Below are 25645 nucleotides of genomic sequence, written 5' to 3' on the forward strand. Positions count from 1 at the left end.
GGTTTATAAAAAAATAAAAAACATTATTATAATGCTTATAAATTTAAAATGCTATTAAAATTATTATGATTTTTTAAAAATTATAGTGTAGAAGATGTTATAATATAGTTTTTCAAAAAAATTCAACTTAAACAATTACTTTTATAATAAGAAAAAGATAAATTTTATTATACACAATAAAAATTATCTTTTTTCTCACTGCATGGATCATATTTTTGTCTATTTTTTAAAAATTAGATCATAATATCTTCTACACTACTAATTTTTTTAGAATTTTTATGACAATTTGATATTATTTTAATGTAAAGTATTATTTTTTATTTTTAACTTATCGATGTAGTTTATTCCTATATTTTTTTTCATATAGACATCTATGTTTATAATTTTTTGATTTTCGAAGTATAAAACTTTTTTTGGAGAGAATTCGAAATATAAAACTCGTGACGGGTCTAGAGAACGATGGGCCGTGGCGTCGGGAAGTGTCTAGAGAAAGATGGACCGCGGCACGGCCCAAATAGAAAGTTGAGGGGACGAACCGAGCTGAAGAATCCAAATCTCGCTTGCGTTTTAGGTGTGGTGTCTCCGTCACCGGCACAGGCGGGCGTGATGGCGGACTGGAACGGGATCCCGGCGCGGGAGCGGCGACTGATGGAGGAGATCCTGCAGCTCGACGCGGAGGAGCTGAACGTCGAGGTGGTCGACGACGATGACGAGGAGGATGAGGAGGGCGGCGACGACGACGAGGACGACTCCGTCGAAGCCTTCCTCAGGTGACTCACAGACCCACAAGGCTAGGGCCTACGGCACAAACCTATCTCCGTATGTTTTTTGTTACCTTGTTGTTCCTAGATAGGGTTCCCCAGTGATAACCTCGCTGCGGTGTGCCTGTTGTACGGATGGTACTGCACATTTGTACTGTAGTTGATTCTACCAGAGGTGCTAATTAGTGGCGATTAATCTGCCCATGCATTTGATGATGAGGATTTCGTGGATGTGGCTGGAGAGCGTTTAGCTTATATATGGGTGCTTAATGCCCCAGTTTTGCCCTTGAAGTTATCTGTCTATTGCGGGGGATTTGGGGATTTCTGGAAAAGGAATAACAACTCTGGAAAGCCGGGGGAAGGGTCGATTGGCATCCTTGACCGAAATTCAGTTCGGATGTGCTGAACTCTTAATTCTTTGTAACTATTCCTGTTAGTGGTGCTTGTGCTGTGTTACAACTGCGGTTCCTGATCAAGTGTGGTGACTGGTGAAGGATTGCAGAGCTCAGCGTTTTAATTTTTGTTGATTCACTTCATTAGTATAGACAGATTAGCTGCCTTTGAAGATTACCTGCAGGCTTTTCAATATTTTGTTTTCTTTGGATTTCTGAGATATTTGTAACCATTCCGTTCCTGATTTTCTATGTATCAGAGATAACGATGGGGATGCAGTTGCTAGCACCTCCCGACCTTTCACATTCAATACATCTCTAGCCTCACTGCACACCTATCTTGGTGGTAAAGATCCTTGTATCAATATATCTTATGACACTGTTTTCAAAGTGTAAAATTTTCATTATGTATCACTCAGAGGTTGATGATACACGGGGTAGAGTTTCACTCTTGGATGGTGGTGCAATCCTGAACTTACCAATTTTCTATCTTCAAGGTAATATATGTTGTTTTCGGGTAATCGCTCTTCTATATTCGTTCTTTCGATTATGTTCTCAACCTTGAAGATCGAATTTCATCATGCGATTCTTTAGCAGATTTTGTTTATCTGTTATTCTGAGTTCTGACTTTCTTTGTCCCTTTTGGAGTATTTTTATACAAATTGGATACGAAATGTTTTTTTGCCATTGCTGTTGGTACTGTTAGCAAGGAGTAAGAAATTTGTATAGTTTCGTAATATATGCATTTCAAAGGAGCTTAATTGTTGAAAGTGTTATTGTTATGTCACTAATTTATTGATAAATCAAAAATAAAAGGGTGCACATCTACTTGCTTGGGATGAAGCTTAATAGGCATCTCAGAAGGATTTGCGTTTTCTCTTGAGAATTGATAATTTACTGTGATTATACGAGTCAAATTCATTATTGATAGCCTGCAAGTTCCTGTTAAAGAATCCTATAAGTTGATCACTTGCAATTCCAGTCCTGTGGGATCCTGGTATCGATGCTCTATATCAACTCTCTGAAAAATCACTTCCTAGCTGCAAAAGCCAAATGCAGTGTAGATTAGACACGCATCCCTGACTGCCATTCACTTGACTTATTCATAAGTATACATTAACAGACTGCATACATAATGTAAAAATAACATGATACTTTGTTGTAGATTATTAAATGTAACAGTGCCACATTTTCCTTCTGCAGGTGTTGTTCTGTTTCCAGGAGCTACCCTTCCTCTGAGAGTAATTCAGTCTAGATTAGTAGTTGCTATTGACAAAGCTTTGAAACAGGTCGACGCTCCATGCACAATTGGTGTGGTGCGTGCCAATCATGTTGAATTCAGATGCTACTTTTACTTGTGGATTATGTGTTTTTAATGATTACGATCCAATGTTCCAGGTTCTCATGTATCGACACCCAAATCATCGACATTATACTACCGCTTCGGTTGGAACAACAGCAGAGGTCTTGTAGACTTGTTTCTGTTATGCTTCCTGTTGCATTTTGCAGACCAGTTAGGAATTGTTCACCAGTCTTCCACGTGCTTGGATATTTTTGGAGAACCATGACGAACATATATGCAGTCATGTCTCAATTATGTGTCTGCAGGCAAAATATTCTTAATCTGTAAAGTACATAAAATTTCAAGATAACCCCTTAGTATCATATGGATACTAACATGGTAGTATGCGTTTTTTTTTCTGGGTTTCATTGTAATTTAGATAACAATCAACATCACAAGTTACATCTAGTTCTTCTGAACCTGGCCAGCTCAGCTGATATTTTCTGTTCGCTTTAATAGATACGTCAACTTGGAAGGTTGGATGATGGTTCATTAAATGTTGTTGCCCGTGGTCAGCAACGATTTCGTCTGAGGAGGCATTGGATTGATGTTGATCGGGTGGTAAGTCCAATATTAGCCATTATCTCAGAGTAGCTTGTTCTATATGCTTTTGAATTTGAAGTAGCACAGAACATAGCTCCATTTTATTTAACTTTTGTCATAGGTATGGGGTGAAGTCCAAATCATTGAAGAGGATACTCCTTTGAGAACTCCAAGGGATGCATTTGCACAGCTAGCTGCATGTAATAGCTTCAAGCCACACACTTGTTCACCCATTATCAGTTTGGATATGTCTCCAATCAAACAACAGGATCATATGGATTCAGAACCAGAATGTGATACTCCATCACCTCAAAGTAATACAAGCAATCATTCATCAATGGATACAAGGATGTGCCATCTAGGTTCACTGTCAAGTGACTCGATTAAATCCTCAGATGAAGATGGAGATTTCATGCACGAGCAGTTTTGGAGACGGAAGTTAAAACATGTGAAGGGAAGTGGCACATCAGGTCAGTCAGACAAAAATACCAACATGGGCAATGAGGATGGTCTTGACTTGACATCTCTTGAATCCTTGCCAACAGCAAGAACAAGAGATACTAAGTTGCGGCGGCAGTACCAGGCTGCTGGTTACTCAAAGCAGGCTTTTCAGGCACCATTATCATTTTGGCCTCGGTGGGCTTATGAAATGTATGACTCATATACACTTGCTCGTAGGGCTGCAGGTAGATAAGTGTTTCTATGTCATCAAACTGCTGTTTCATATTTTGTTTTTAGATCCGAAAGATGATAATTTTGTCCTTACGATTCTAAACTAAGTGCAAACAGCCTTAGGCACTCTTGGGATGTTTGGGATATTATTTTTCTTACTCTATCCCCTTTGTTGCAGATTTATGGAGACAGATAATTGCAAACCCAACCATGGATGATCATGTAAGAAAGCCAGACATTTTGTCATTTCACATTGGAAGCAAACTTCCTGTCTCAGAATTTGTGAGACAAAAACTGCTGGAGATTGATGGAATTTCGTATCGCCTACAGAAGGAAATTCAACTTCTTAAGGCCTTTAATCTTATTAAATGCAGAAACTGCCAGGTATAACCTACTGTATTTGGAAGTGCTATTTCATTAAGTTTCTGATCCGAACTAATGAGCCTTTTGGTAGGATTTGCTTATTATTTTTCATAAGAAAAGGATTTTCTACAGTCAATTGGTATCACAGCATCATTGTTTTCTTTCTATGACCGTTTTAGATTAGCTCTGTAGGCCCCTTTTCCTATTCGCTGTAAGGTCTGCGTTATAATTGCAGACAGACACTATAAGCCTCATTGTTTGCTGTTGCATGATAAGAGTGACAGTTGCATCCAGATAATCGGGTTCTCATTGGTTGATGTGGCATGCTGCAGCTGCATAATAAGTAGTGGCATTAATGGGAAAATCAAGCTTGTTGATAGTTCATATGGCAAATGTTGGCCATTGCTATACGCCAGAGTAAAATGCAAGAGCTAAATCGAGGAATTTCAAGATTATTTTTCTTACTTCAGTGCGCTGACACATTTATTTTTACTGCAGTCTCTTATAGCAAAACGCAGTGACATGGTGGTGATGTCTACTGATGGGCCTCTCGGTGCCTATGTCAACCCTTATGGTTGTGTCCATGAGACGATAACAGTCAGCAATGCAACTGGGCTCGCTCTCGTTGGCAATCCTTCAAAGGTTCACAGCTGGTTTCCAGGGTATGAGCTTATCTCTAGTGTCCTCTGTTCTTTTTTTAGTCTCAGTTTGTGTAATACAATCTTCGACTCTGAAATCAAGTCAGACAATACCTCTTGGAACTTTAGTAAGCTCGTTTTCTCACTGTGCAGGTACTCGTGGACGATTGCATCATGCTCGGCCTGCGAGTCCCACATAGGCTGGCTATTCAAAGCCACGAAGAAAAATCTGCGACCGAAATCCTTTTGGGGGATCCGCAGCTCACAGATCGCAGATGATGCACAGGTAGATCAGAACGAGTGATGCTCCAAAGCCTCCATGTATACACAGACTATAGTAGTAGTGAACTACTAAACTATGTATGACTTGTTGATCCCTCTGTGCGTCTTCCCTTCATCACCGGTCCATACGCCCCACAGTACCTGCCTTTTATCTCCTGGTATAATTAAATAGTGGCAGAAATAATCAGTCTCAGGTGTGTTGTATTGCAGAATCCTTTTTTCCTTAAAGAAAAATCACTTTCATAATTTGCACCCTGTGGCTTTTCAGAGTAGACTCGTTTCAGTCTGTGCTTGAATTCTTGTCTTGCCCTATGCAGCGCAGCTGGTGCTTCTTATAGGTGTTTGAGAGTTAATTTCTGATAATATATTTGGGTATATCAGATGATAGAGCGTGATCAATGTTTCCCTTAGCTGTTGGTACGTGTGTCGAAGGAATTTAAGAACACTAGGGTTCATCTAGTTTTAGATCTCTTATGGGATAACAGTCATATATATTGTGTATTTTTTATGAGTTGAATGAATTTATCCAGAGTGTCCCTTTTACAAGTTCGGTCATTTCCTATTTGTATAGTAGATGATATATATATATGATTAGTTGTTTTCGTTAGGCATAGGCAATCGTTGTATTTGACACAATTTGCTTATATATATATATAGAGAGAGAGAGAGAGGAAAACTAGTATGTACTCCTGGGTGTATGTACTCCCACCTCTTATATACCATTTTTACACGTGTGTTATACTTCTTTATCACTTTAAATATACTTCATTAGTAATTATAAGATACTACAATACAAATCCCACGAAAATTTTTATGAAATTCCATGATTTTTATCTTAATTTGCGTATATACTTCTTTTATGTATAAAAAAGAGTATATAGCAAAAATGAAAGGCTAACATTGAATTTTTTTTCATACAACTCATATTGGAGTATCTTAGAATTAGTATTAGAGTATACTAAAAATGATAAAAGAGTATAAAGTGTTTGTTTAGGTGGTATATTGCATGTGGGAGTACATACTCCTAGGAGTATAGAATAGGTGTCCTATATATATATATATATATATGCCTAACGAAAACAACTAATCATATGTCATCATTACAGGGAGTGGACATGTCTTGCATGTCCTGTCACATCCACCAAAACGTTATCATGCCAGCTTGCCTTGTAGTATTTAATGCTATGGAACGGGTCACTCCATCTCTGTGTCGGCTCACGATTTCGTTTGTAGAAAGGGTGTCTGGGGAAGAAAAACACATGAGTGTATGACATCAAATGCGATTAGATTGGTTAGTTGTGTACCTACTCTATGACCAGCAAGGGCTGGTCACGGGGTTTCCATCTGCGATTAGGGGTTTGGTCACGTGAGCCCTGCCTGGTCACGCGGTGGGGCCTTGGTTTTGGAAATATCAACTACCACTTGGCATTTGTCGATGTGGGCCCTTCGATATGAGACTCTCTTATTCTTTACATCAATAGTAGCCTCAAGCTCCATCGCGGATGGGGTGGACTGAGTGGTTCACGCCTGGTTTTAAGGTCGTCGGACACCATTCGACCGTGGTTGGACCTGATCGAATCACATTGGCCCCGTGTAAACATAAGTCTGCTCAGGGATTGGTCATCGACGTGACCCGCTTTTGTGGTCTACTCAGGAAACCTCATCCTGAGGGGAGGTTAAACGTTCGGACAGAGAGAGAAATCGTGGGGGAGAGAAAAATGTGAATGGGAGAGAAACATTAAATGCCATTGGACCTGAGAGAATTTCAATTCCCCACATGCGGCCTTTTGAAGTTTGAACCGAATGGACATTGCGACGGTTGGGATATTGCGCCAACCCTATAAATTGGAAAGCCAAATGTTCCCCATGAATCCTTTCGTCACCCCTCACAGCCTCCAAGCCTTTGCGCTCAAAGTCCTTCTTCTCTATCCCTGTTCTTGCACCCACATTGGCGCTGCACACCGGCAACGAGCCAAATTTCCTCAAATTCAAGTGCAATGTGGCGAGGATGAAGCAAATGCACGACAACCACTAGCTCCCTCGCCACCTATCCTTGGGGTACTGCGCTGGCGAGAGCGTGTCGGCCCCTCGTTAGGGGGACATCGTGATGTTTGTTTTCTTTTTCTTGGTCAGCCTCGTGCTGCTCTTCTCTGAGTTCTTCATCACCATTATTTCCTTCTACAAGATCTATCACCTCCACCTCAACCCTAATTCTATTATCATGCTGAGCGTCTTTGCCCATATGTGCAAGAAATTTATCAGGTCGATCCATGCCTTATCTCTTTAAGTTTTTCTATACGGCCAGGTTACAAACTGGGCCAGCCACTGAAAGTTGTGGGTTTCATCTTCGTGACGACATCACAGGATCCTACCTTCGTCGTGGTTAGGCTAGAGAGAGGATTGGTTCTACCTCACGACGGAAGACTCTTTTGAGACCATGCGCGTGTCGAGCAAACAAGCATAGGTCATAGAGAACTAGGGGAACACCCCCACGACAACTCTAGAGCTGATGAACCTCGCCAAACGGGTTAAACAACTTAGGAAGGCTAGGCAGATGGGATCAGACGTTGTCCGTGATTTCATCAAGCGCTGGTTGTGCCCTTTACGGAGGAGAGCGCATCCAGCATATTAGTACACCGGAGGCGAGATGACACCCCAGAGTTTCGCAGGTAACCCCGCCACTGCTTCCTTATCTCTTGTTGTCGATTGTGTGACACCTTAAGTAAACTTATTATCCAGATCTTCCTGACAAGACCATTGACTCGCGGGTCAAATTCCTAATGGTGACAACCCCCCGGGAAAGATGGCCCTCCGCGCGATGCCCCTCCGCTCTGTGATCTCCCTTCGTTGAAGAGGGTTCAAATCAGACTATTATGTTTAGCATTTTCTTAGATTTTTACCTTCAAGCCTTCTCCTGGGTGAGGGTTTCATGGTTAGCGTCGCTGCAGGGTCTCCTTGAGATCGACGTCCTGAGCCCAGTGATTGATGAGGTCATGGGGGTCATCTAGGAAATTAACTTGGACGCTCTCCTAACCCCTCCATCGCCTAGTACCGCTCTAGTCGGCAGTCAATCTGGTCGCGGTGATGATCAAGATGCATGGAGATGGCTATCAACCACCAGTGGAGGCCCTGCGAGCGGTGCCGTTCAGCAGAGGGTTGACCAACCTTGCCCTGACCAGACTCGTTTTGACCAGGCCTGCACTGACCAGACACGCTTCATCTAGGCCTGTACTGACCAGATCCGCTCCGACCAGGCTCGCTCTGACCAGGTTCGTCCTGACCGGAGTCACCCCGACCACCGTCGCCCCGACCAGGCTCGCTCTGACCAGATCCGTCCCGACCGGAGTCACCCCGCCAGCGTCGCCCCGACCAAGCCGGGGCTATCAGGTTGCTGCTAGCTAAGGCTCTACGCCAGCGGGGAAGAAAGCAGTGGAGGACCTGGCTTTCGTGGAAGTGTCCAAACACACTCGTGGGACACCAGTCACCGGCGGCTTCACGAGGACGAGGCTCGTGCTTACCTCTCTGCCCATGCGGTAAGTTTCCTGGTTAGGTGTAGATGCCTTGGAAGTTTTCTTTCTTTTTCTGACTCCATGATCTGTAGTCGCTACAGGTCCTCAACTCCACCATAGGCCCCGATCATAACTCTTTAAGTGCCTCAGCAAGATGATCTAGCCCCCAGCCTCCAGTAGCTCCGATGCCGGGAGCATTGGCCATGACTTCTGCGCCTGTGGAGTCGATAGTGGAGCCCGCTCTAGCTTCTAACATGCTTTCCTTGTTGACAACCTTCCTGCCTCCATCCGAAGACTGATCACCGAGAGAGAGGCGGCATAGAGTGGGTGCGTCAAGCTAGAGAGGCTGGTGGCCAAAGATAAGGAGGCGAGGCACTTACTGCAACGGGAAAATGCCAAGCTTCAACACGAAAATACCGCGTTCACTGTTGAACGTTCTCAGCTCAAGGAGGATGAGCGAAAGACCCACGGTATTCTTGAGGAAGCCTTTAAGGCAATCCGGCGACCCCTAAGGAGCGTCGAACTGGACATTGCCGACCCAAAGGATGATAGGGCTGCTCAGGGCTAGGCCTACGCCATCCATATCCTGATGGAGAAGTTTGCTCAGCTCCCGAGCATCCTGACGGTGGGGACCTCGAAGGACATGACGACAACAACGAAAACCATGGTGGCATATGTTCTCAAGTGCTACCACTGTCGTGACTCTCACTTCAACCTTAAGACTATCCAGGAAGGGGTAATGAACGGTGGTCCTGTAGCCATGGAGAGGCTAGAGGCGAAGTGTCAAGGGTCGTCAGATTTTGTATGGTCTATCTTCTAGGTGGAGACCATCAAGGAGGCCGTAGAACAAGAGTAAATCTTGAACTATAATTTAGACTTGTATTATACATGAATGAAGCTTTTAATTTCTCTGATAAGCTTATGTCGCTGCTATGGTCGTAGAGTCCTAGAATTGATCGCTCCTCCTACTCACTTCAAGCCCCCGATCACGCCTATTGACAACGCCGACGACCAGTGTAGTCTGGAAGCGACGGTCGAGTGCAAGCTTAGTTTTGCAGTCGAGTCTGCAAAGCGATCTTTGATGTGCGTTGGCCCTACCACCATTAATCCATGTGTAGTCCCAAGCTAGTCAAGTGAGGCTCGATCAACTGACTCCTATATGGTTTGCGATCTGTTTCCGTGACCAGCTTGTCGGAGGAGCTATTGGCGGTGAAGAGAGACTTGGAGCGAGTGATGAGGGAGGACGACCAGTGGTGGGCGTGTTTCTATGACCACCTCAATCATGCATTCACCCCCTTCGACTCATTGCTCTGGGTCAGCGGCATTTAGATCCGCCTCACTCCTGGGGACATCGTAACTAGTCATGTTGATTGGTGCTTGGCGTCCTCCGATGAGGCGCGTGCGCTCGAGCAGAGGCTGCGAGGGAACATCAGCGATGACTTGTTTACGACCACAATCTACAACGCTTGCCTTGCCTTTGCTTGTGTCAGCGAGCACTTCCCTGACCTAGACCTTGTTCCGGCAATCTCTGAAGGTTTCATTGGTGTACGGAAGACCACAGAGGAGCTTCAAGACCTTACAGGGTCATTTCTTTCTGTGGCTCCGTCTCTGCTTTGGTACGTCCGATTTGACCCGCATATGGGGCATCTTTGGATCCTAGAGATACTGAATAAAACCATTAGAAACAACCGACGAGCATTACCCGAGTGATTATTTTGTAATGCAAGGACCTGCTTTTATGTAAACTTTCCCTGTGTTTATGTGACGAGTAGATTCTGAGTGCTTGTTACATTTAGGGGGACCAATGATTTTCTTACCACTCGCCAGTTAAGTTTGTGGCGCCTAGGATAACTCTTGGCACGACAAGCCCTTCAGTGGCGACTAGCGCTTGACCCGAGTTCGGGCTTGTTGCTTCATGGTCGTCCCCCCCCCCCCCCCCACCAGCCGCCTATATCCTTGAAACTGCACGGGTGGCAATTTGAATCCCGACCCAAGTTGTCAAGCCTTATGAGCGAACATGCCAAATAACTAGCAGCATAGAAACAAGAAAAATGACTATATAATCTAAACTGCTCTAGCCCCCGACCGCCTGGTCAATAAAAAACCTGCCGACCAGACTGTCAAGTCTTAGAATAAAAAAAACTTACAAGCCAATGAGAGATTGTTATTTTCCAGGAAATACTGCAAAACAAAGAGTCTAGTTTTTTAATCGAAAAAACTTACAAGTTATGTTCTACACTCGTATGGAAGATCCTACACAATAGAGAAACAGACTCATCTTCGAGTAACCCTAAACATAGAAGTTGCGCAACTGGGCTATGTTCTAAAGTTATGTAATTCACGAATGTCCTTCATGGCTAACTTAACTGCATCAGGTCGGGTAACATCGACCACCTTCTAGGGCCCTTCTCACTTGGAGGAGAGTTTATTCTGACTTGCTTTATTTTCGATTTGCCTAAGGACGAGGTCGCCTACGATCAATGTCCACTCCCGCACCTTGCGATCATGATAGCGTCTAATGCTTTGCTGATATCGGGCTGCTCGAATTAGACCACGATCGCAGAACTCTTCGCTCAGGTTTATGACATCCTCTCGTCGCGCCACCTGGTTACCGTCCAAGTATCTGATCACTCGGGAAGACTAAAGGGTGATTTCGGAAGGGAGCATTGCTTTTGCACCAAAGATCAGGAAAAGAAAGGAGTTTCGGCTGTAGTCCTGCTAGGGGTTATTCGCAACGACCAGAGTACTATAGGGTGCTCGTCCACCTAGCATTTTGAATAGCTCTTAAACCAATCGAAGACCCGAGTTTTCTTTAGTGAAATCCATGTGTTCTTATTCCATGCATTTTGTTTTGTCTTCCACTTCAGGTGGGAGTGTGTTTACCTTGTTTCTTGAATGCTGTTGCAGGTTTGCACGCAGCAGTCATGAAGAGGCCTTATGGTGTTGGACTCCTTGTTGCTGGACTGGATGAGTCTGGAGCTCATCTCTATTACAACTGCCCGAGTGGGAATTACTTCGAGTACCAGGCGTTTGCTATTGGTTCTCGCTCTCAGGCCGCCAAGACTTTCCTTGAGCGCAGATTCAAGGGCTACAACGACTACAAGCCGGAGCAGCTCATAAAGGATGCCCTCTCCGCCATAAAGGAAACGCTGCTAGGCGAGAAACTTACCAGCTCCAACTGCACTGTCGCTATCGTCGGCGGAAAGGACGATGGCACTGTCGAGCCATTCGAGATGATCGGCGCGACGAGGATCCAAGAAATAATCGACTCCATGGAGGCCGCCGAGGAGGCGCCCGCTGAGCCGACCTCCGTGCAGGAGGACGACCAGGGTTCGGATGGTGCGCCCATGGACATCTAGGCCTCCAATACTTGTCATCTCGAGCCTTACACCACAATTCCGAGTTCCCAATGACTGACTGCTTTAGAAAGTTGAGTTGTGACTCTTGTGTACTCTTTCTTCCATGTTCCAACTCTGTGATGATGTCTTCGACCAGCAGTTACCTGGTTTTGGAGTTGGGCCGATTATATATCATGCGATGCAAACAAAATCTTTTGGTTCCGCGGACCAGCTTAATTTTCCCTATCCTTGTGGATGGCGTATGGCATTCCATTTTTCACCGCGGCAAAATGTACTTGTACACTGGTGGCGCGGGCGTGCGGTAGACAGTACACCGGTACATGGTGGGCAGTGGTCATGGCATTGTGTGGATAGTTTTTGTACTGTGCTGGTGCTGGAGCTGGAGCCAATGGCAACTGCATGAGCCTTGCTAACTAGCGGCAGCCGATGCGAATGGCATGGGCCATGGCCGCGATTCTACGTATTGTCCTTTTCTTTTGAGCCACATTCTATGGAGCTGCTAGCGATTGCGCCGGTCACGGGTAGCAGCAAACAAGCAAGAAGAAAACGAACGGAAAAATAAAGCTACAGGAACAGACTGGATGGCTGGAGAGGAATCGATCAGATGGGAGGAAAACAAGCACTTCTCTGCGTTTGTTATCTACCTAACCTTACATTATGTGCTGGAAACGTTCAAAGGTACCTGTAATATAATCAGATGGTTGGGTGAATTAGTGAGAAGGTGTTGTCTGTCTAGTTTACTGCATAAGCTGCTGCTACTGCTTCATGCTCACAGCAATATCTCAATATATTCGATTAATGGTTGCATGGCAGTAGAAATAGATGAAATGTGTGGTGGAGCTAAAGACCTCCAACGGCAGGGATAAATCGGCAAAAAAAAATTGCGCTTCCTGTTTCTAGGGGGATAATTATGGTAACCATCCACGCCCTTCAGAAACTAATTGCTGAACTCAACAAGTACAGAAGATACAGTGCTCCAAACAAAATCAATCACGGGGTCAAGACAATACGCTCACGCCAGTCCGAACCAAAACCCAGCAGATAATTTTTCTTGCTATCGGTCCCGAGACATTCCTGCACAAGAAATTCTGCAGACGCAGCGCGGCGCAATTGTATCTGTCAGCATGCCATCTTTGCTAATGAGACAGGGGCGAGTTGAGGCAGCGAACACGAACACATGCATGTGCTACGCCACCGGCTAGATGCGCGCGCACGCGACACAACCAACCAACACAGTAGCCTCCCCTGCGACTCGTGAGTCGTGTCATTCCATCGCTCCTTCGCGCTCGCCTTGCCCGTGATCTCCTTGAATTCCCCAGCGCTATCCCTAGAAATAAACCTGGCACCCCTGGCTGCTTGCTAGTTATCGCAGCTCACTGGTGACCACAGCGACCACCACCGCGCGGTTGTCATTGCGATGGCCGTGTCGTCGGCGCGGGCGCGGCTCTTGCTCTGCGCCGCCTTGGTGCTGCTCGTCACGTCGCCGGGAGATGTGGCCGCCGGCCGGCACGGGCAACGGCGCACGCACACGAAGCGCCTGAGGCCGGGGAAGAACGCGGCCGCGAAGCCGTACCCGGTGAACGCGACGCGGGTGGAGGCGATCGAGCGGCAGTTCACGCGGTGGGTGCGGTTCATGGGCGGCCTCGGGCACAGCACGTTCAACCGCGCGCTCAACCGGGCGTTCCTGCCCACGCGCACGCTGGTGGTGGACAAGAACCCGGCGTCCGGCAACTTCAGGTCCATCCAGGCCGCCGTCGACTCGCTCCCGCTCATCAACCTCGCCCGCGTCGTCATCAAGGTCAATGCCGGCACATACACGTACGTACGCAAGTGCGTGGCCGCGCAACGTCGCGGCATTGCGCCGCGCCCCTCTTGCTCACCTGTTATCTTCGGCTTACTCGGTGCTTAGCGTAGGAAGAGCTTAAGAGCCAACCGTGTGCCGCGCGGCGTGCAGGGAGAAGGTGAACATCTCGCCGATGCGCGCGTTCATCACCGTCGAGGGCGCGGGCGCCGACAAGACGGTGGTGCAGTGGGGCGACACGGCGGACACGGTCGGGTCCGGGGGGCGACCCATCGGCACGTTCGCCTCCGCCACGTTCGCCGTGAACTCGGCGTTCTTCGTCGCCAAGAACATCACTTTCAAGGTGCGTCGACGTAGCAACCAGCTCCTCCTGTGCTGCGCAGTACAATCTTCTCCGTTGCTACGAACCTGACGCGGTGCTGCCGTTCGTGTTGACCAGAACACGGCCCCGGTGCCGAGGCCGGGGGCGCTGGGCAAGCAGGGGGTGGCGCTGCGGATATCGGCGGACAACGCCGCGTTCGCCGGATGCAACTTCCTGGGCGCGCAGGACACGCTATACGATCACCTGGGACGGCACTACTACAGGGACTGCTACATCGAAGGGTCCGTCGACTTCATCTTTGGCAATGCGCTCTCCCTGTTTGAGGTATGCCGTATGCAGCTTATGCGCTGTGCAGAGTAAACTAAACTATGCTCGTTTCTTACGTTATGCAAAAGCAGAGCCCCAGCTTACTCGATCAATACTAGCTCACCGTAGAAAATCAGAATCATTATCTTTCGAACAGAGCATGCATGTTGCCCTCAGTGGCAGTACCGCAGTCCGTATCCCAGGTCCCAGCACAGATGCTGTCGTTGCAGTATTGCCCTACGGCACTTCAAGGACACACAGACACTATTGAACCCGGGACTTCCATCCTAGGCAGGGGGCTGTTTTCGAACTCGGGGAAACCCATTTCTATTAAAAAGTTTAACGGGATTCATAACAGTACTAAGGTCTTACACCAATATAGGTGGGTAGGCATAGTACCAGAAACATAAAAACATTGTCCTAGACAGGCACGAAGAAAAAGGAAGGGACATAACCGAGATCGGACAAATCTATTACATATATTAAAGAGCAAGAACCGGAGGCAGGTTGAGTTACTGTGGATATTGTAGCTATGGGTTCCGCATATATGTATATATGTATATTTACATATATAATATAATTTTTATTTTCAAGAAATTCTAGAAAAATCGAAATGAATATTAGTTATATTAATAAATCGGCTGAAATAATCTAAAATGCAAAGAAAAAATCTAAAACTCAAAAAAATATGAAAAAAAATTGTTAGGTTCATGCCGTCTATATATTAAAATTAAGGTTGAGTTACTGTGGATATTGTAGCTATGGGTTCCGCATATATGTATATATGTATATTTACATATATAATATAATTTTTATTTTCAAGAAATTCTAGAAAAATCGAAATGAATATTAGTTATATTGATAAATCGGCTGAAATAATCTAAAATGCAAAGAAAAAATCTAAAACTCAAAAAAATATGAAAAAAAATTGTTAGGTTCATGCCGTCTATATATTAAAATTATTTGTATGTATGAAAGTACTATTGTTTTCTCTATAATTAAATAAATATAATAAATATTGATAAATTCATAAATAAATATTGAAATATCTAAAATTAGTTAATTTAATTTTTTAATCTTATTTTGCATGCTCTATGTAACAAAAAAATAATATGACGTAGGTGCGCCAATCCGTCTAAGTACTCATACCGTCTAAGTACTCATAAATGCTGCAACCCTCTCATAACCATCCAGCATAGGCAGGGGACTCTAAGTACTGTGAGCCTGTGATGTCGTCCCAGCAACCATTCTGGGACAAATCACAATCTCATTCCGTGCTGCCACGCACACGCCGATCTTGGTGACAAGCTCACAACCTCTTGTTTCCTGCCCGTAAACTTCCGGCCCTGTTCTTGTGACCGGCCCTACAGCACGTCCATCCAGGGAAAAGAGGATCTTGTACAGTACCACGTTTACTGCCAAAGAAAGTCACTGAAGAGTTGGTGCAAATGGAATGTTGATGCCCATTAAGTAACCAGCCTTTTGGTTTTTAAATTGCCGCAGTGAGCTAGTACTGAACCTGCCGTGTTGCGGAACGCTTGTCGTTGGCGCCGGTTTTCTGAAACCTGCAGGTTCTCTGATCCCTGGCCCCAGGTGCCGGCCAATAGAGCCGGCCCGTGACGCCATAGCTGGACGCCTCGTGCTTGTCTGCTTTTCTTCTGCTCCCATGGCTGTAAAACCACCAAAGTTTCTTCTGCTCCCATGGCTGTGTGCTGCTGGTGGTTTCAAGATCACTACTCACTCGTGTGGTGCGTGCAAACTGAAACGCAAATTTGCAGGGGTGCCACGTGCACGCGATCGCGCGGAACTACGGCGCGCTGACGGCGCAGAACCGGATGAGCATCCTGGAGGACACGGGGTTCTCCTTCGTCAACTGCCGGGTGACGGGGTCCGGCGCGCTCTACCTGGGCCGCGCCTGGGGCACCTTCTCCCGCGTCGTCTTCGCCTACACCTACATGGACAACATCATCATCCCGCGCGGATGGCACAACTGGGGCGACCCCATGCGGGAGATGTCAGTGCCCGCTGCCTCGCCGTTCACCTCTCCATCTGCTGCGTTTCCGCTACTGATCGATACCTGCTGGCTGCGTTGCAGGACGGTGTTCTATGGGCAGTACAAGTGCACGGGGCCGGGGGCCAACTACGCCGGCAGGGTGCAATGGTCCAGGGAGCTCACCGACGAGGAGGCCAAGCCGTTCATCTCCCTCGACTTCATCGATGGGTTCGAGTGGCTCCGCTTGTAGCATCTTATATTTACTAATTGGAGATTTTTTTTCTCTGTGTTAATTTTAAAAAAAAATTAGAAATTAAAAAAAAATATCCGACCGTCGAATTGATTGATTGATAAACTGTAACCATGATCAACGACCAGACAAAACAATAGAAGATTAAAAAATAAATCATAAAGTCTAGTCCCAAAACTACTTCTTATCTTGCCTTTCCTTCTCTTTTTTTTAATTGTAGATACCCTTTATCTAACAAGTTTACGTTAGCAAACTTCAACTTAATTACGTTAGCAATCCACATATTTTTCCAAATCAATTAAAATATGTCAATTAAATATGCGTGTAATCAAACATTATAAAATTAAAATAACAGGACGCAAACATATTACGGATTATCACATAAAAATAATGTCAAAGAATTTATAATGTATTTTAAAAAAAAGAGATACGACATTAAAAATAATAATAATTTCAAAAAAATCAAGAAACAAATAAAAATCAATTTGCATAACACATAAAATGAAAAATATAAATTAGATCTATTCACAAATAGTAAACATGATTCCAATATTATGAACAAAAATTATATTTATATTTTACATTCTAATATTTAAATATAAATAGCTGATGTATCTTAGCATACAACTATTATTAATATAAATATCTACAATTCAACCGTAAGTTAAATTTCTAGCATGTGCAATCACACAGGTTGATACGCTAGTTAGATAAACTCATTGACCTTGTGAAAAGAAAAAGGAGCATAAAGTAGTACAAAATCTTAACACTGCAATTGCATTAGATGTTTTTTTGAAAAATCTCAAGTACAACACGCAGACACACAACGTCTACTGAGATCGAAGATACAAAATTTAAAAATTAACAAATTCACTATAGACATCTTATTATCGAGGATAAATCACGTACTGCTAAAAGAAAATTTCTTTACTCTCTCCTTAGCCTCGGTTAAAGTTGGCAGGATCATTGCAAAAAGCTCGAACATCATGTTATGGGCCTGCGGCTTCTCCGTTTCAATTTAGAAAAAAAAAATCATAAAACTAAATATCTCATATCATCCAACAATTCAAACTGGTGCAATCTACCTCGTGAACTGGTTTTGATGATAGTTTCGTTCTACGTGGCGACAACTCAATCTGCCTTATTAGCTGTGTTTCGCTGACGTGTCATCAAATATTCAAAAAAAATCATAAAAATCACAAAAAAATCTAAAATATTAGAGACAATTCCAAGACATTATGTGAAAAAAATTTAAAAATAATGTCATTTGCATCATATTTCACGGAGAGAGCTTCGAAAAAAAGAAAAGGCATGCTTTAAAAGACGTGCAACTCATTTATTAACTCACGTCAAAGGAAATTATTAACCTGCAAATACATATTTTTTTTGTGTGTAGCGTGTAACTTAAGAGGATCTATAAAATTAGTTTCACTTTATTTAGAGTTTTATTAATTTCTCCATAATTTTTACAAAGTTCATATACATAAAGTGAACATGTTAAGAAAAATCACTGTAATTAAAATTTTCATATCTAACATTATTTTTTCTACACAAATAATTATTTATAAACTAATAAAAGTGGTTTCACTAAATTTGGGGATGTGATGGATTAGTTATGAATTAATTTAGTTGCAACACATTTACACAATCATGCACATTAAAATAACTATTTCATAATTTCATGTATTTTTATAAGATAGAGGATAATGTAAGAAGACTAAAAAATTGGTTTCATGATTTTTGAATTATCAAATAAATAATTATGTGTTTAACTAGATTTAGAGAAATAAATTTTGTCACATAAAATATACAACTTTTCATGAGTATAAATAATTTTATAATGTATATAATGTTACAAGGAAACCAACAAAAAATTGTTACACTTGATTTAAAGCTCAGATGAATTAGTTATCGATTTTACAAGGAAACAACAAAAATCAATATGTTCACTTTATGCTTGTGAACCTTGTAAAAATTATGGAGAAATTAATAAAACTCTAAATGAAGTGAAATTAATTTTATAGATCCTCTTAAAATACACCCTATATATAAAAAATATGTGTTTACATGTTAATATTTTCCTTGACGTGAGTTGAGCTACATGCTTTTCAAAGCATGTTTTTTCTTTTTTTTTTCAAGCTTTCTCTCCCTGAAACATGATACAAAGGACATTATTTTTAAGTTTTTTACAGAGATTTTAGAATTATCTCTAGTATTTAAAAAAAATTGTGATTTTTATTATTTTTTGAAAATTTTAATGCCGCGTCAGCGAAACATTGTCAATAGGACAGGCTAAGTTGTCGCCACTTAAGACGAAACCACCATAAAAACCATTTAAAAAGTAAGGTGCACCAGTTAGAATTGTTGGAAGAGATAGGATATCTGATTTTATGATTTGAGAGAACAAACAAACTCAAACAATAATTGAGAGACGTATAGAATTTTTACTTTCGATTCCAAGGCAGAGCCTTTTATGGGTCTCCGGCCTGCCGCTCGAGCTATTCGCAACTGGGGCCATCCGGGAAACTGGGCCTCTGGTTGCTTCTCCCGACTCTGCCTTCGAGTCAAGAGGTTAGGCCCAGCCACCGAAGCAATCATAGATGGACTCGCAGCCCAGCAGATGTAGCTAGCGGATCTTGGAGCCTACGAAGTTGTAACAAACCACAGGAAGATCAAGCAAAGCAAGGGGGATTTCGGGGATTTCAGAATCGATAGGAGATAGAGATTGTTTGATACATCGCTACATCAGGAAGACGAGCTTCCTGCCTTACCTTTCCACTCGATCAGTTGCCTGGCCTCGGTGTATAACGCACCGATCCAGGACGCAACCACTCTCTCGGACACATTACACAAACAACTCTGCAGATTTCACTCGGATTCACCTTCACAGACCCAATGACGACACTGCTGCAGCACTTACTACCAGGTCGCAACTGACCCTTGCATTGACCTGAGCCACAGGCAACGTCAAAGTGTTCCGTACACGCCTACAGCGAAGCGGCAGAGCAGTCTTCTACTCCACCGCAGCACGTACGCATGTACAGCGCGGGCAGATTCGGGCCACGACGAGCTGTCGAAAGCAGGATCCAGATCGAGCAGCGCAGCGGCAGATAAAACAAATCTCAACTGACGCTTTCGAGTCACTCCGTCAGCTCAAACAAAAATTGACAGCTGCAGGTCATGTGCATCTCTGCTTCAATGGCACGACTCAAATTGATGTCTTGATTTGTCCTGCGCTCTGCGACGTCGAATCCACGCGTCAGAGCAGATCACCTCAAAAGCATGGGGAGACAACTTGGCGAGGCGACCTAGTGAACACAAGATGAAAATGGATTTGCTGGCAGAGCTTATCATTCCAAATGCAGGATATGTTGGGATGTTATCTGGATGTCCAATGGCGAGATAACACAGCTTTGCTCCCAGCTTTTTATTTTTTAAGAACCAAGAGCTTCGTTGCTTGGCCTCCAGCGGGATTACAATCTGAGTCCAAACATTCTCGTACAGGAAGAGGTGCCTCAGAGAGCCACACACCCTTTTCCACGGTACGAGAAGCTTTTTGTTCATTGGGAATTGAAGAGGGGAGAACGAGCAGACATCGAACGATTAATTTCTACTTCTCGTTATCGTGGAATTCGTCATCAAGATGGATCACCATTACGCGGTCAACTAACTCATACTAATGCAGCTTTGTGTGAGTCATTTCTGTCACTAAACAACCACACTCCCCCCTCAAATCTGAATGATCTTGAAGTGCACACGATCTGATTCCGAAGTGCCGGAAATTAAGATAGAACCAAAGACCTGCAGGGGGCTCATCAGCATGGGAAACAATCAGCAGCCATGCATGAAAACATCCCTCGCCGATCAACGATCATCACTTCTGTGAGTTCAGTCCATGCTTCAAACAAGAGCTTTTCAAACTTACAAGGGTCCATTTAGGACGGACAAGAATTATTCTAACTCCACGATAATTAACTTGTTATATGTGAATTCTTGCGCTCGAAATAGCTACTACGTTACTACATGCGCAACGAAAGACCACCAAACTGTACCAGTCTGTTTTCAACATCTTTGGTACACTATGATATTCGGCTACTGGCCAGTTGGTCACACTAATCAGAAGAAAATTCAGACGACTGAAACAGACGTTATCATCTCACCATACAAACATGCAGATGCATTGAATTTCTTGCAAACCGACCCAGTCATGTCTACACTCAACAGACGCCTTACACGAAAACTTGCAAGGGCAACCATGCTCTAGTAGTCTGGTACGGATTCACTAATAGTGGTACTATTTTCACGATCCTTGCCTGATACTTCACATCAGAGAACGGCACGTCAACATTTAAGCGATCCATAAAGCAATGCAGTTGGGAGGAGCTGTACCAGACAACCAGAACCTTGCCTTCACTGCAAAGGATTTCCCGGTACACAGAACGCAGGAGCTTGTCCGTATACCAACCATTCATTTCCTTCGTTACAATATCCAATGCTTCATGCCCTTTGTACGATCGAGCAATAGACGTCGGCATCAGATTCTCCATATGAGCAATTGAAATTTGAAGCTGCACTTGTACAGTATCAGAACTGAAGCAAGCAATCGCAAGTTCACAGCTGCACAAGATGTGGCTTCTTTTTTCCAATTCCAAATGGTCAGTAGTAGGTAGAACAGACGATATTTCCTTGGATATGCCCCATACTTGAGCTACATAGGAGTAGATTAGTAGTCATACTAGTGGTCTAATGATATCTTGCCATGATCTAAACCTTCTTGATCCTAATACTAATATGTACCAAAATGTTGTACTTTCTTCTCCTAAACCAGTGGTGCAATGGCAGAATCACCAGAGCCGGTCCAGGTAGTAGTCTCTGGTGACCTCGTCGCTGAACTCCGAGCCCTCCACGCGGCTGGCCTCCGAGCTCTTGAAGCTGAAGCTGTCCTGCGGCTGCAGCAGCGGCGGCTGCGCCTGCTTCCTCGAGCCGGAGCGACCAAGGCTGGGCCTCGGCTCGGCCGCCTGTGCCGCGTGCGCGCCGTGCCGCTGCCTCGGCGTGCTCTGGCACCGGGTGCGCGCCACGGACGAGGCCGTGTCCGCCATGTAGCGCGGGCTGCTGCTGGCCTCCCGGCACGAAGCGGCGCGCCTCCCTTTCGCCGCCGGCGAGCCCGGGAACGCGCCGAGGCGGGGCGTGTTGTGGGTCGTCTTGGGGTGCGGGGGCTCGTGCTCCTGGAGGCGCGACGGCGGCTTGTGGAAGTAGAGGAGCGGCGAGGAGGCCGGCGGGTCGGTGGAGTACCGGCTCGTGATCCGTGACGACCGGCAGCGGAGCTGGCACGTGTCCATCTCCACGATCCTTGGGCTGCGCTCGAAGGCGGAGTCCCCGCCGTCGGACAGCCGCCGGCGATGCACCACCGGAAGCCTGAGCGGCTTAACGCGCGCATCTTGCACAACAATCCGCTCCTGCGTATAAAATGGATTTGGGGGGGGGGGGGGGGGGGGTGGAATTAAAAATGTACATTCATCTGGTGAAATGTGGTTACTAAGTAGCAAAATTCTCACTTGTTCGGTGGATTTCCGGGATGATCCCGTCTTGAGGGCGTGCGAGGAGGCCTGGAGCCTCATGAGCGCTTGCAGCCTGCGCAGAGTCGTGGTGGCCTGCTTCCTCACGAGGTAGCCACGTACCAGAGCTTGCAACTTCACGAGCGACTTGAGAGCACGCAGTGCCTTCCTAGCCTGCAGTGCAAAATTCAAATTTTTACAGCCACATCGGAACGCTGCATGCTGCTTTGGAAACCAAAAAGAACTGGGCATTAAACAGATGTGGTGACGACTAGATGCGTCACACTGTGCAGTTCACAAAGAGCTCTAGCAATAAACAAAAATATCGCCATAGGTTTGGAAATAATCTAGGCAGATTAAACTATGAGCAGTAGGTAACGACTCAACGGAAAGGAACAGTTGCTAGCAACCGTGCATTGCAGCAGTTAGTGAAGTCAAATCTCTTGTCCAATGCAAAAGCAAAAGAATCTACCAAAATCCCGTGCACTTGTTCATCCATTCATTGCTTACAACTGAAAAACTGTACCGACAGAAAACTAATGAATTGCCAAAATAATCTAACTCTGCAGTTCTACAGTCCTATGCAGCAGAATCGTTTTCTGAAAAGGAAAATGACAAGAAAGCGTGAACACAAAGAATCCATGTCTTCGAGGGTGATACCAACTTACCAAGTAGCCTCTGAATGCCTTCTGAATCATGACGGTGGCCTCGACCTCGCGCTCCTTGCCGCAGTTGCACGGCCGAACCTGCGATAGCTCCCCGGCGACTACTGCGGTCACCGAGGGCCTCCGGCTGCCATCAGCCACGCTGTTCCTCGGCTTCGCAAAGCTCCACCTCCTCTTCTCTACCGGCGGCGCGATGCAACCGCTGGCGCACGCGGCATTATGCTCCTTGCTCTCCCTGTTCCCTTCCTTCTTGCCGGAGAACACCCTCTTGAGCCACCTCATTGCACGGCCCATGGCGGCGTGTTCCTCCTAGCTGCACGAACAGATGCGTCAAAAGTTGAAGCAAGCGTTAAAAGGGATTCAAGGAAGGAACTGGCTGCGAATCAACAAAGTTACAAAAAGTTTGCTGACACTACTACAGTATTGGAACTCGCAGATATCAACTCGGGAGTTCTTGAAAGTTGAGCAGCTCAGATACAGAGAACGAAAAGTTACATCTTGAATCTTTGGTAGGAAAAATAGTACTAGGTGACAATTTGAAAGAGCAGAGCAAACCAAGAACCTGAACGAGAAGAAACAGAACGAAACTTTTACAGAGGCCTGGAGCCAAGAAACATGAGACTGGACAGAGAAGCCAAAACTCAAAGGTCTCAGAGAACCCGGCAGAATAAATGCAAGAGGCGCAGCGCCAAGGGAGAAGAAAGAGTGGGTAGCCGTAGGAAATTACAGGGCGCCCGCGCCAGATGAATAAACGGCGAGTCCTACGTGAAGCCCCCAAGAGGAAACCTTTTTCCGAGAACTTTTCAGGTAACAGCCACCGAGCAAAGGAAACCAGGGAGACGAAAGAACAGCGGAGACGACGCAACCAACGCGTGTTCTCACCTCACCAACGCGCAAGCAGAAGCTCGGTAGGACAGGGAAAGATTCCGCCTACTTGCCCCGCGCCTACGAGTCCGAGCACAAGGCAACAAACAGAGAGGCCTCGAGAGCCAAGGCCACCACCCACCCAGACCCAGAGCTAGCTAGCAGCTCCCAAAACACGCACGGCACGAGCGAAACGAGGAGGCAATGAGCAGGAAGACGTCGTGGGAACGTGAAATCCGCGATCATTCGCACCTCGAAAGGGTCGACGAGGTAATCGCCGCAAGTGGCCGCCCCCGGCTCGGCTTTTGGAGAAAACCGGGTATGTCCGGTCGACAACCCACGCCAAGATCCGATCCGGCAAAATGTTTATACTGGTGTCTCTGGGATGCCACGAGATCGAGCTGTGTGATGGGCGTTTTCTTCGGCTGAAGCCTCGTCCCTTTCTACACTCGGCGCGAACGGGAAATGGCTCCAGGAAAAGTGTGATCCGGATGGTGCTCTCAGTCTCGGCACTCGGCTCTCGCTGGTGGAGCAGTACTGGCTCTGCAGCCGCTGCTGCTACTCACTGATCTGGTCAAATAAATGTTTGTGCCATTTTTTATCACCTTGCCCATCGACGCAGCAGCGGAGGGCGCGCTATATAGGCCTGGCCGCTGGGTTCAAAAGGGGCACGAGCTCTAGACGATGGACCACCCTGACCTGCTCCGAGAAAGATTTGGTTAAGCCAACTGCGACCCAAGCGTACACAAATCCTTCATTTTTAATTCAGATTCGGGTTTAGAAGTGCTGTAGATGAACACTGTTGCCTTGTTGGGAACTCTCTGCGTATTGCTGTTGCGAAATTTGTGACAGTTTTTTTTTTGGTGGTGGCTGCTAGATGTGATACCGTCGGTAGCAGCGACTCTAAGACTGAAAGTTTAATGGCCGGTGTCAACTTATGGTACTATATGCTTGCTTACTGCTACTGCTAAAGAAGTTCGTACTTCGTGTAACAGCAAGTTGATAACAGTCGAAGAGCATCTCCCCGGAGTTGTTAAGCCGTTTGGCGGCATCGCTAGTTGATAACTGTGGAAGGGCATCTCCACCCGAGTTGATGTAGCAATTTGGACCTATATGTGCTCCCATCAACTCCCTATTCCTTCGTCATTTTTATCGCATCATAATTTTTTTCCCATCGCTTGCAAAATCGAGAGACTGTAAATGAGCTTGGTATTGTAACTGTCACCGTTTAAAGCATCCAGCGGAAGTGTCGTCATCCGAAGCGAGCGAGAGTAGGGGGTAGCAGACACTCTGGGCTACGGAGCTATGAGAGATGAGGATGAAAGAGATGGCGGAGGCGGCAACCTTTATTAAAAATATTTTTTAATTATATAATATTAATAAAATAAAGGTGGATGAAATTTACAAGTAAAATTTTTTTTAGAGAGTTTCCCTACATGATGATATAGAGAGCTACTTGTAGCATGCTCTTCTATCGAATCGGCGGACAAAACGTCGCAGATCCGTGGCATTTGCATGGAAAACCGAACGGCCCCCCTGCCCCTTAATCCAGCGCGCATTGTGACATGCATGCGGGACCAACCAACCAAGCTCCCGCCGTCCTCTCGTAACCACCGCTGACATGTGGTCCCTCCCTCTCCGCGACGCACCGTTGGCACGGGAAACAGAACACGTCGCGTGCCTCGGCAACTGCAGCGGACGCACGCGTGACGCAAGGCGCGTGCACGGGGAAGAAAAATTCGAAGGGAGAGAGGGTACGGACGCAGATAAAAAATTACTCTGCTCGCTACTGGAACCGCACGCTTGTCGAGGCGGCGGGCCGGCGACGTCATCGCGACGAGGAATAAGGCTCCGGTCTGCGGCTGCAGGGATCTCGGTTCGTACTTGATCGCCGGTTGAGCCGGTGAAGAGGTGAGGAATCAGAGAGGTGGATCTGCGGCACTGTACGGCGGGCCCCACGGGCTCTGGCACATAGAAGAGCTCAGGGATACAGCGGTAGTACATCTCTGGCCGCTGCTGGGTCCGGCA

At 45.6% G+C, this 25645-nt stretch overlaps 4 protein-coding genes across 8 annotated transcripts; 3 read left to right on the forward strand and 1 right to left on the reverse strand.

The window, feature by feature from the left end:
* Positions 1-534: 534 nt before the first annotated feature.
* Positions 535-5245, forward strand: LOC133884879 (uncharacterized). The gene is made up of 10 exons (XM_062324458.1): positions 535-770; positions 1414-1499; positions 1573-1650; positions 2357-2469; positions 2552-2617; positions 2955-3056; positions 3160-3724; positions 3889-4094; positions 4572-4735; positions 4865-5245. The coding sequence occupies exons 1-10, from the start codon at positions 607-609 to the stop codon at positions 5013-5015; spliced, it is 1695 nt and encodes a 564-aa protein (XP_062180442.1). The 5' UTR covers positions 535-606; the 3' UTR covers positions 5016-5245.
* A 6101-nt stretch (positions 5246-11346) lies between these two features.
* On the forward strand, positions 11347-12057 carry LOC133885608 (proteasome subunit alpha type-1-like). Its single transcript, XM_062325338.1, has one exon. It carries the CDS (start codon positions 11427-11429, stop codon positions 11859-11861), a length of 435 nt encoding a protein of 144 aa, XP_062181322.1. The 5' UTR covers positions 11347-11426; the 3' UTR covers positions 11862-12057.
* A 1118-nt stretch (positions 12058-13175) lies between these two features.
* On the forward strand, positions 13176-16550 carry LOC133885227 (probable pectinesterase 53). Its single transcript, XM_062324904.1, has 5 exons — positions 13176-13679; positions 13816-14005; positions 14102-14308; positions 16069-16304; positions 16386-16550. The coding sequence occupies exons 1-5, from the start codon at positions 13279-13281 to the stop codon at positions 16531-16533; spliced, it is 1182 nt and encodes a 393-aa protein (XP_062180888.1). The 5' UTR covers positions 13176-13278; the 3' UTR covers positions 16534-16550.
* Positions 16551-20589: 4039 nt separating this feature from the next.
* Positions 20590-24212, reverse strand: LOC133885945 (protein IQ-domain 26-like). 5 transcript variants are annotated; one of them, XM_062325723.1, is made up of 4 exons: positions 23636-23849; positions 22757-23066; positions 22089-22262; positions 20590-21989 (listed from the first exon to the last, which is right to left on the reverse strand). In XM_062325723.1, exons 2-4 carry the CDS (start codon positions 23045-23047, stop codon positions 21378-21380), a joined length of 1077 nt encoding a protein of 358 aa, XP_062181707.1. In that variant the 5' UTR covers positions 23048-23066; positions 23636-23849; the 3' UTR covers positions 20590-21377. The 5 variants fall into 5 exon arrangements, with proteins under 5 accessions (XP_062181707.1, XP_062181706.1, XP_062181705.1 ...); XM_062325722.1 differs by lacking the exon at positions 23636-23849 and adding an exon at positions 23342-23474; XM_062325721.1 differs by lacking the exon at positions 23636-23849 and adding an exon at positions 23870-24212 and having other exon boundaries at positions 20591-21989.
* Between the last annotated feature and the right edge of the window lie 1433 nt (positions 24213-25645).

The sequence above is a fragment of the Phragmites australis genome, chromosome 11 (assembly GCF_958298935.1).
Source record: "Phragmites australis chromosome 11, lpPhrAust1.1, whole genome shotgun sequence".
Classification (NCBI taxonomy): domain Eukaryota; kingdom Viridiplantae; phylum Streptophyta; class Magnoliopsida; order Poales; family Poaceae; genus Phragmites; species Phragmites australis.

Bases quoted from the DNA above. Each gene is read 5' to 3' on its own strand.
- LOC133884879 (XM_062324458.1), top strand. From the start codon at position 607: ATGGCGGACTGGAACGGGATCCCGGCGCGGGAGCGGCGACTGATGGAG. The intron at 3,057-3,159 runs GTAAGTCCAATA...CTTTTGTCATAG, and splicing joins GGATTGATGTTGATCGGGTG to GTATGGGGTGAAGTCCAAAT. The intron at 4,095-4,571 runs GTATAACCTACT...TTTTTACTGCAG, and splicing joins TTAAATGCAGAAACTGCCAG to TCTCTTATAGCAAAACGCAG.
- LOC133885608 (XM_062325338.1), top strand. From the start codon at position 11,427: ATGAAGAGGCCTTATGGTGTTGGACTCCTTGTTGCTGGACTGGATGAG.
- LOC133885227 (XM_062324904.1), top strand. From the start codon at position 13,279: ATGGCCGTGTCGTCGGCGCGGGCGCGGCTCTTGCTCTGCGCCGCCTTG. The intron at 14,309-16,068 runs GTATGCCGTATG...GCAAATTTGCAG, and splicing joins ATGCGCTCTCCCTGTTTGAG to GGGTGCCACGTGCACGCGAT. The intron at 16,305-16,385 runs GTCAGTGCCCGC...GCTGCGTTGCAG, and splicing joins GGCGACCCCATGCGGGAGAT to GACGGTGTTCTATGGGCAGT.
- LOC133885945 (XM_062325723.1), bottom strand. From the start codon at position 23,047: ATGGGCCGTGCAATGAGGTGGCTCAAGAGGGTGTTCTCCGGCAAGAAG. The intron at 22,263-22,756 runs GTAAGTTGGTAT...TTTGCACTGCAG, and splicing joins AGGCATTCAGAGGCTACTTG to GCTAGGAAGGCACTGCGTGC. The intron at 21,990-22,088 runs GTGAGAATTTTG...TTTTATACGCAG, and splicing joins CCCGGAAATCCACCGAACAA to GAGCGGATTGTTGTGCAAGA.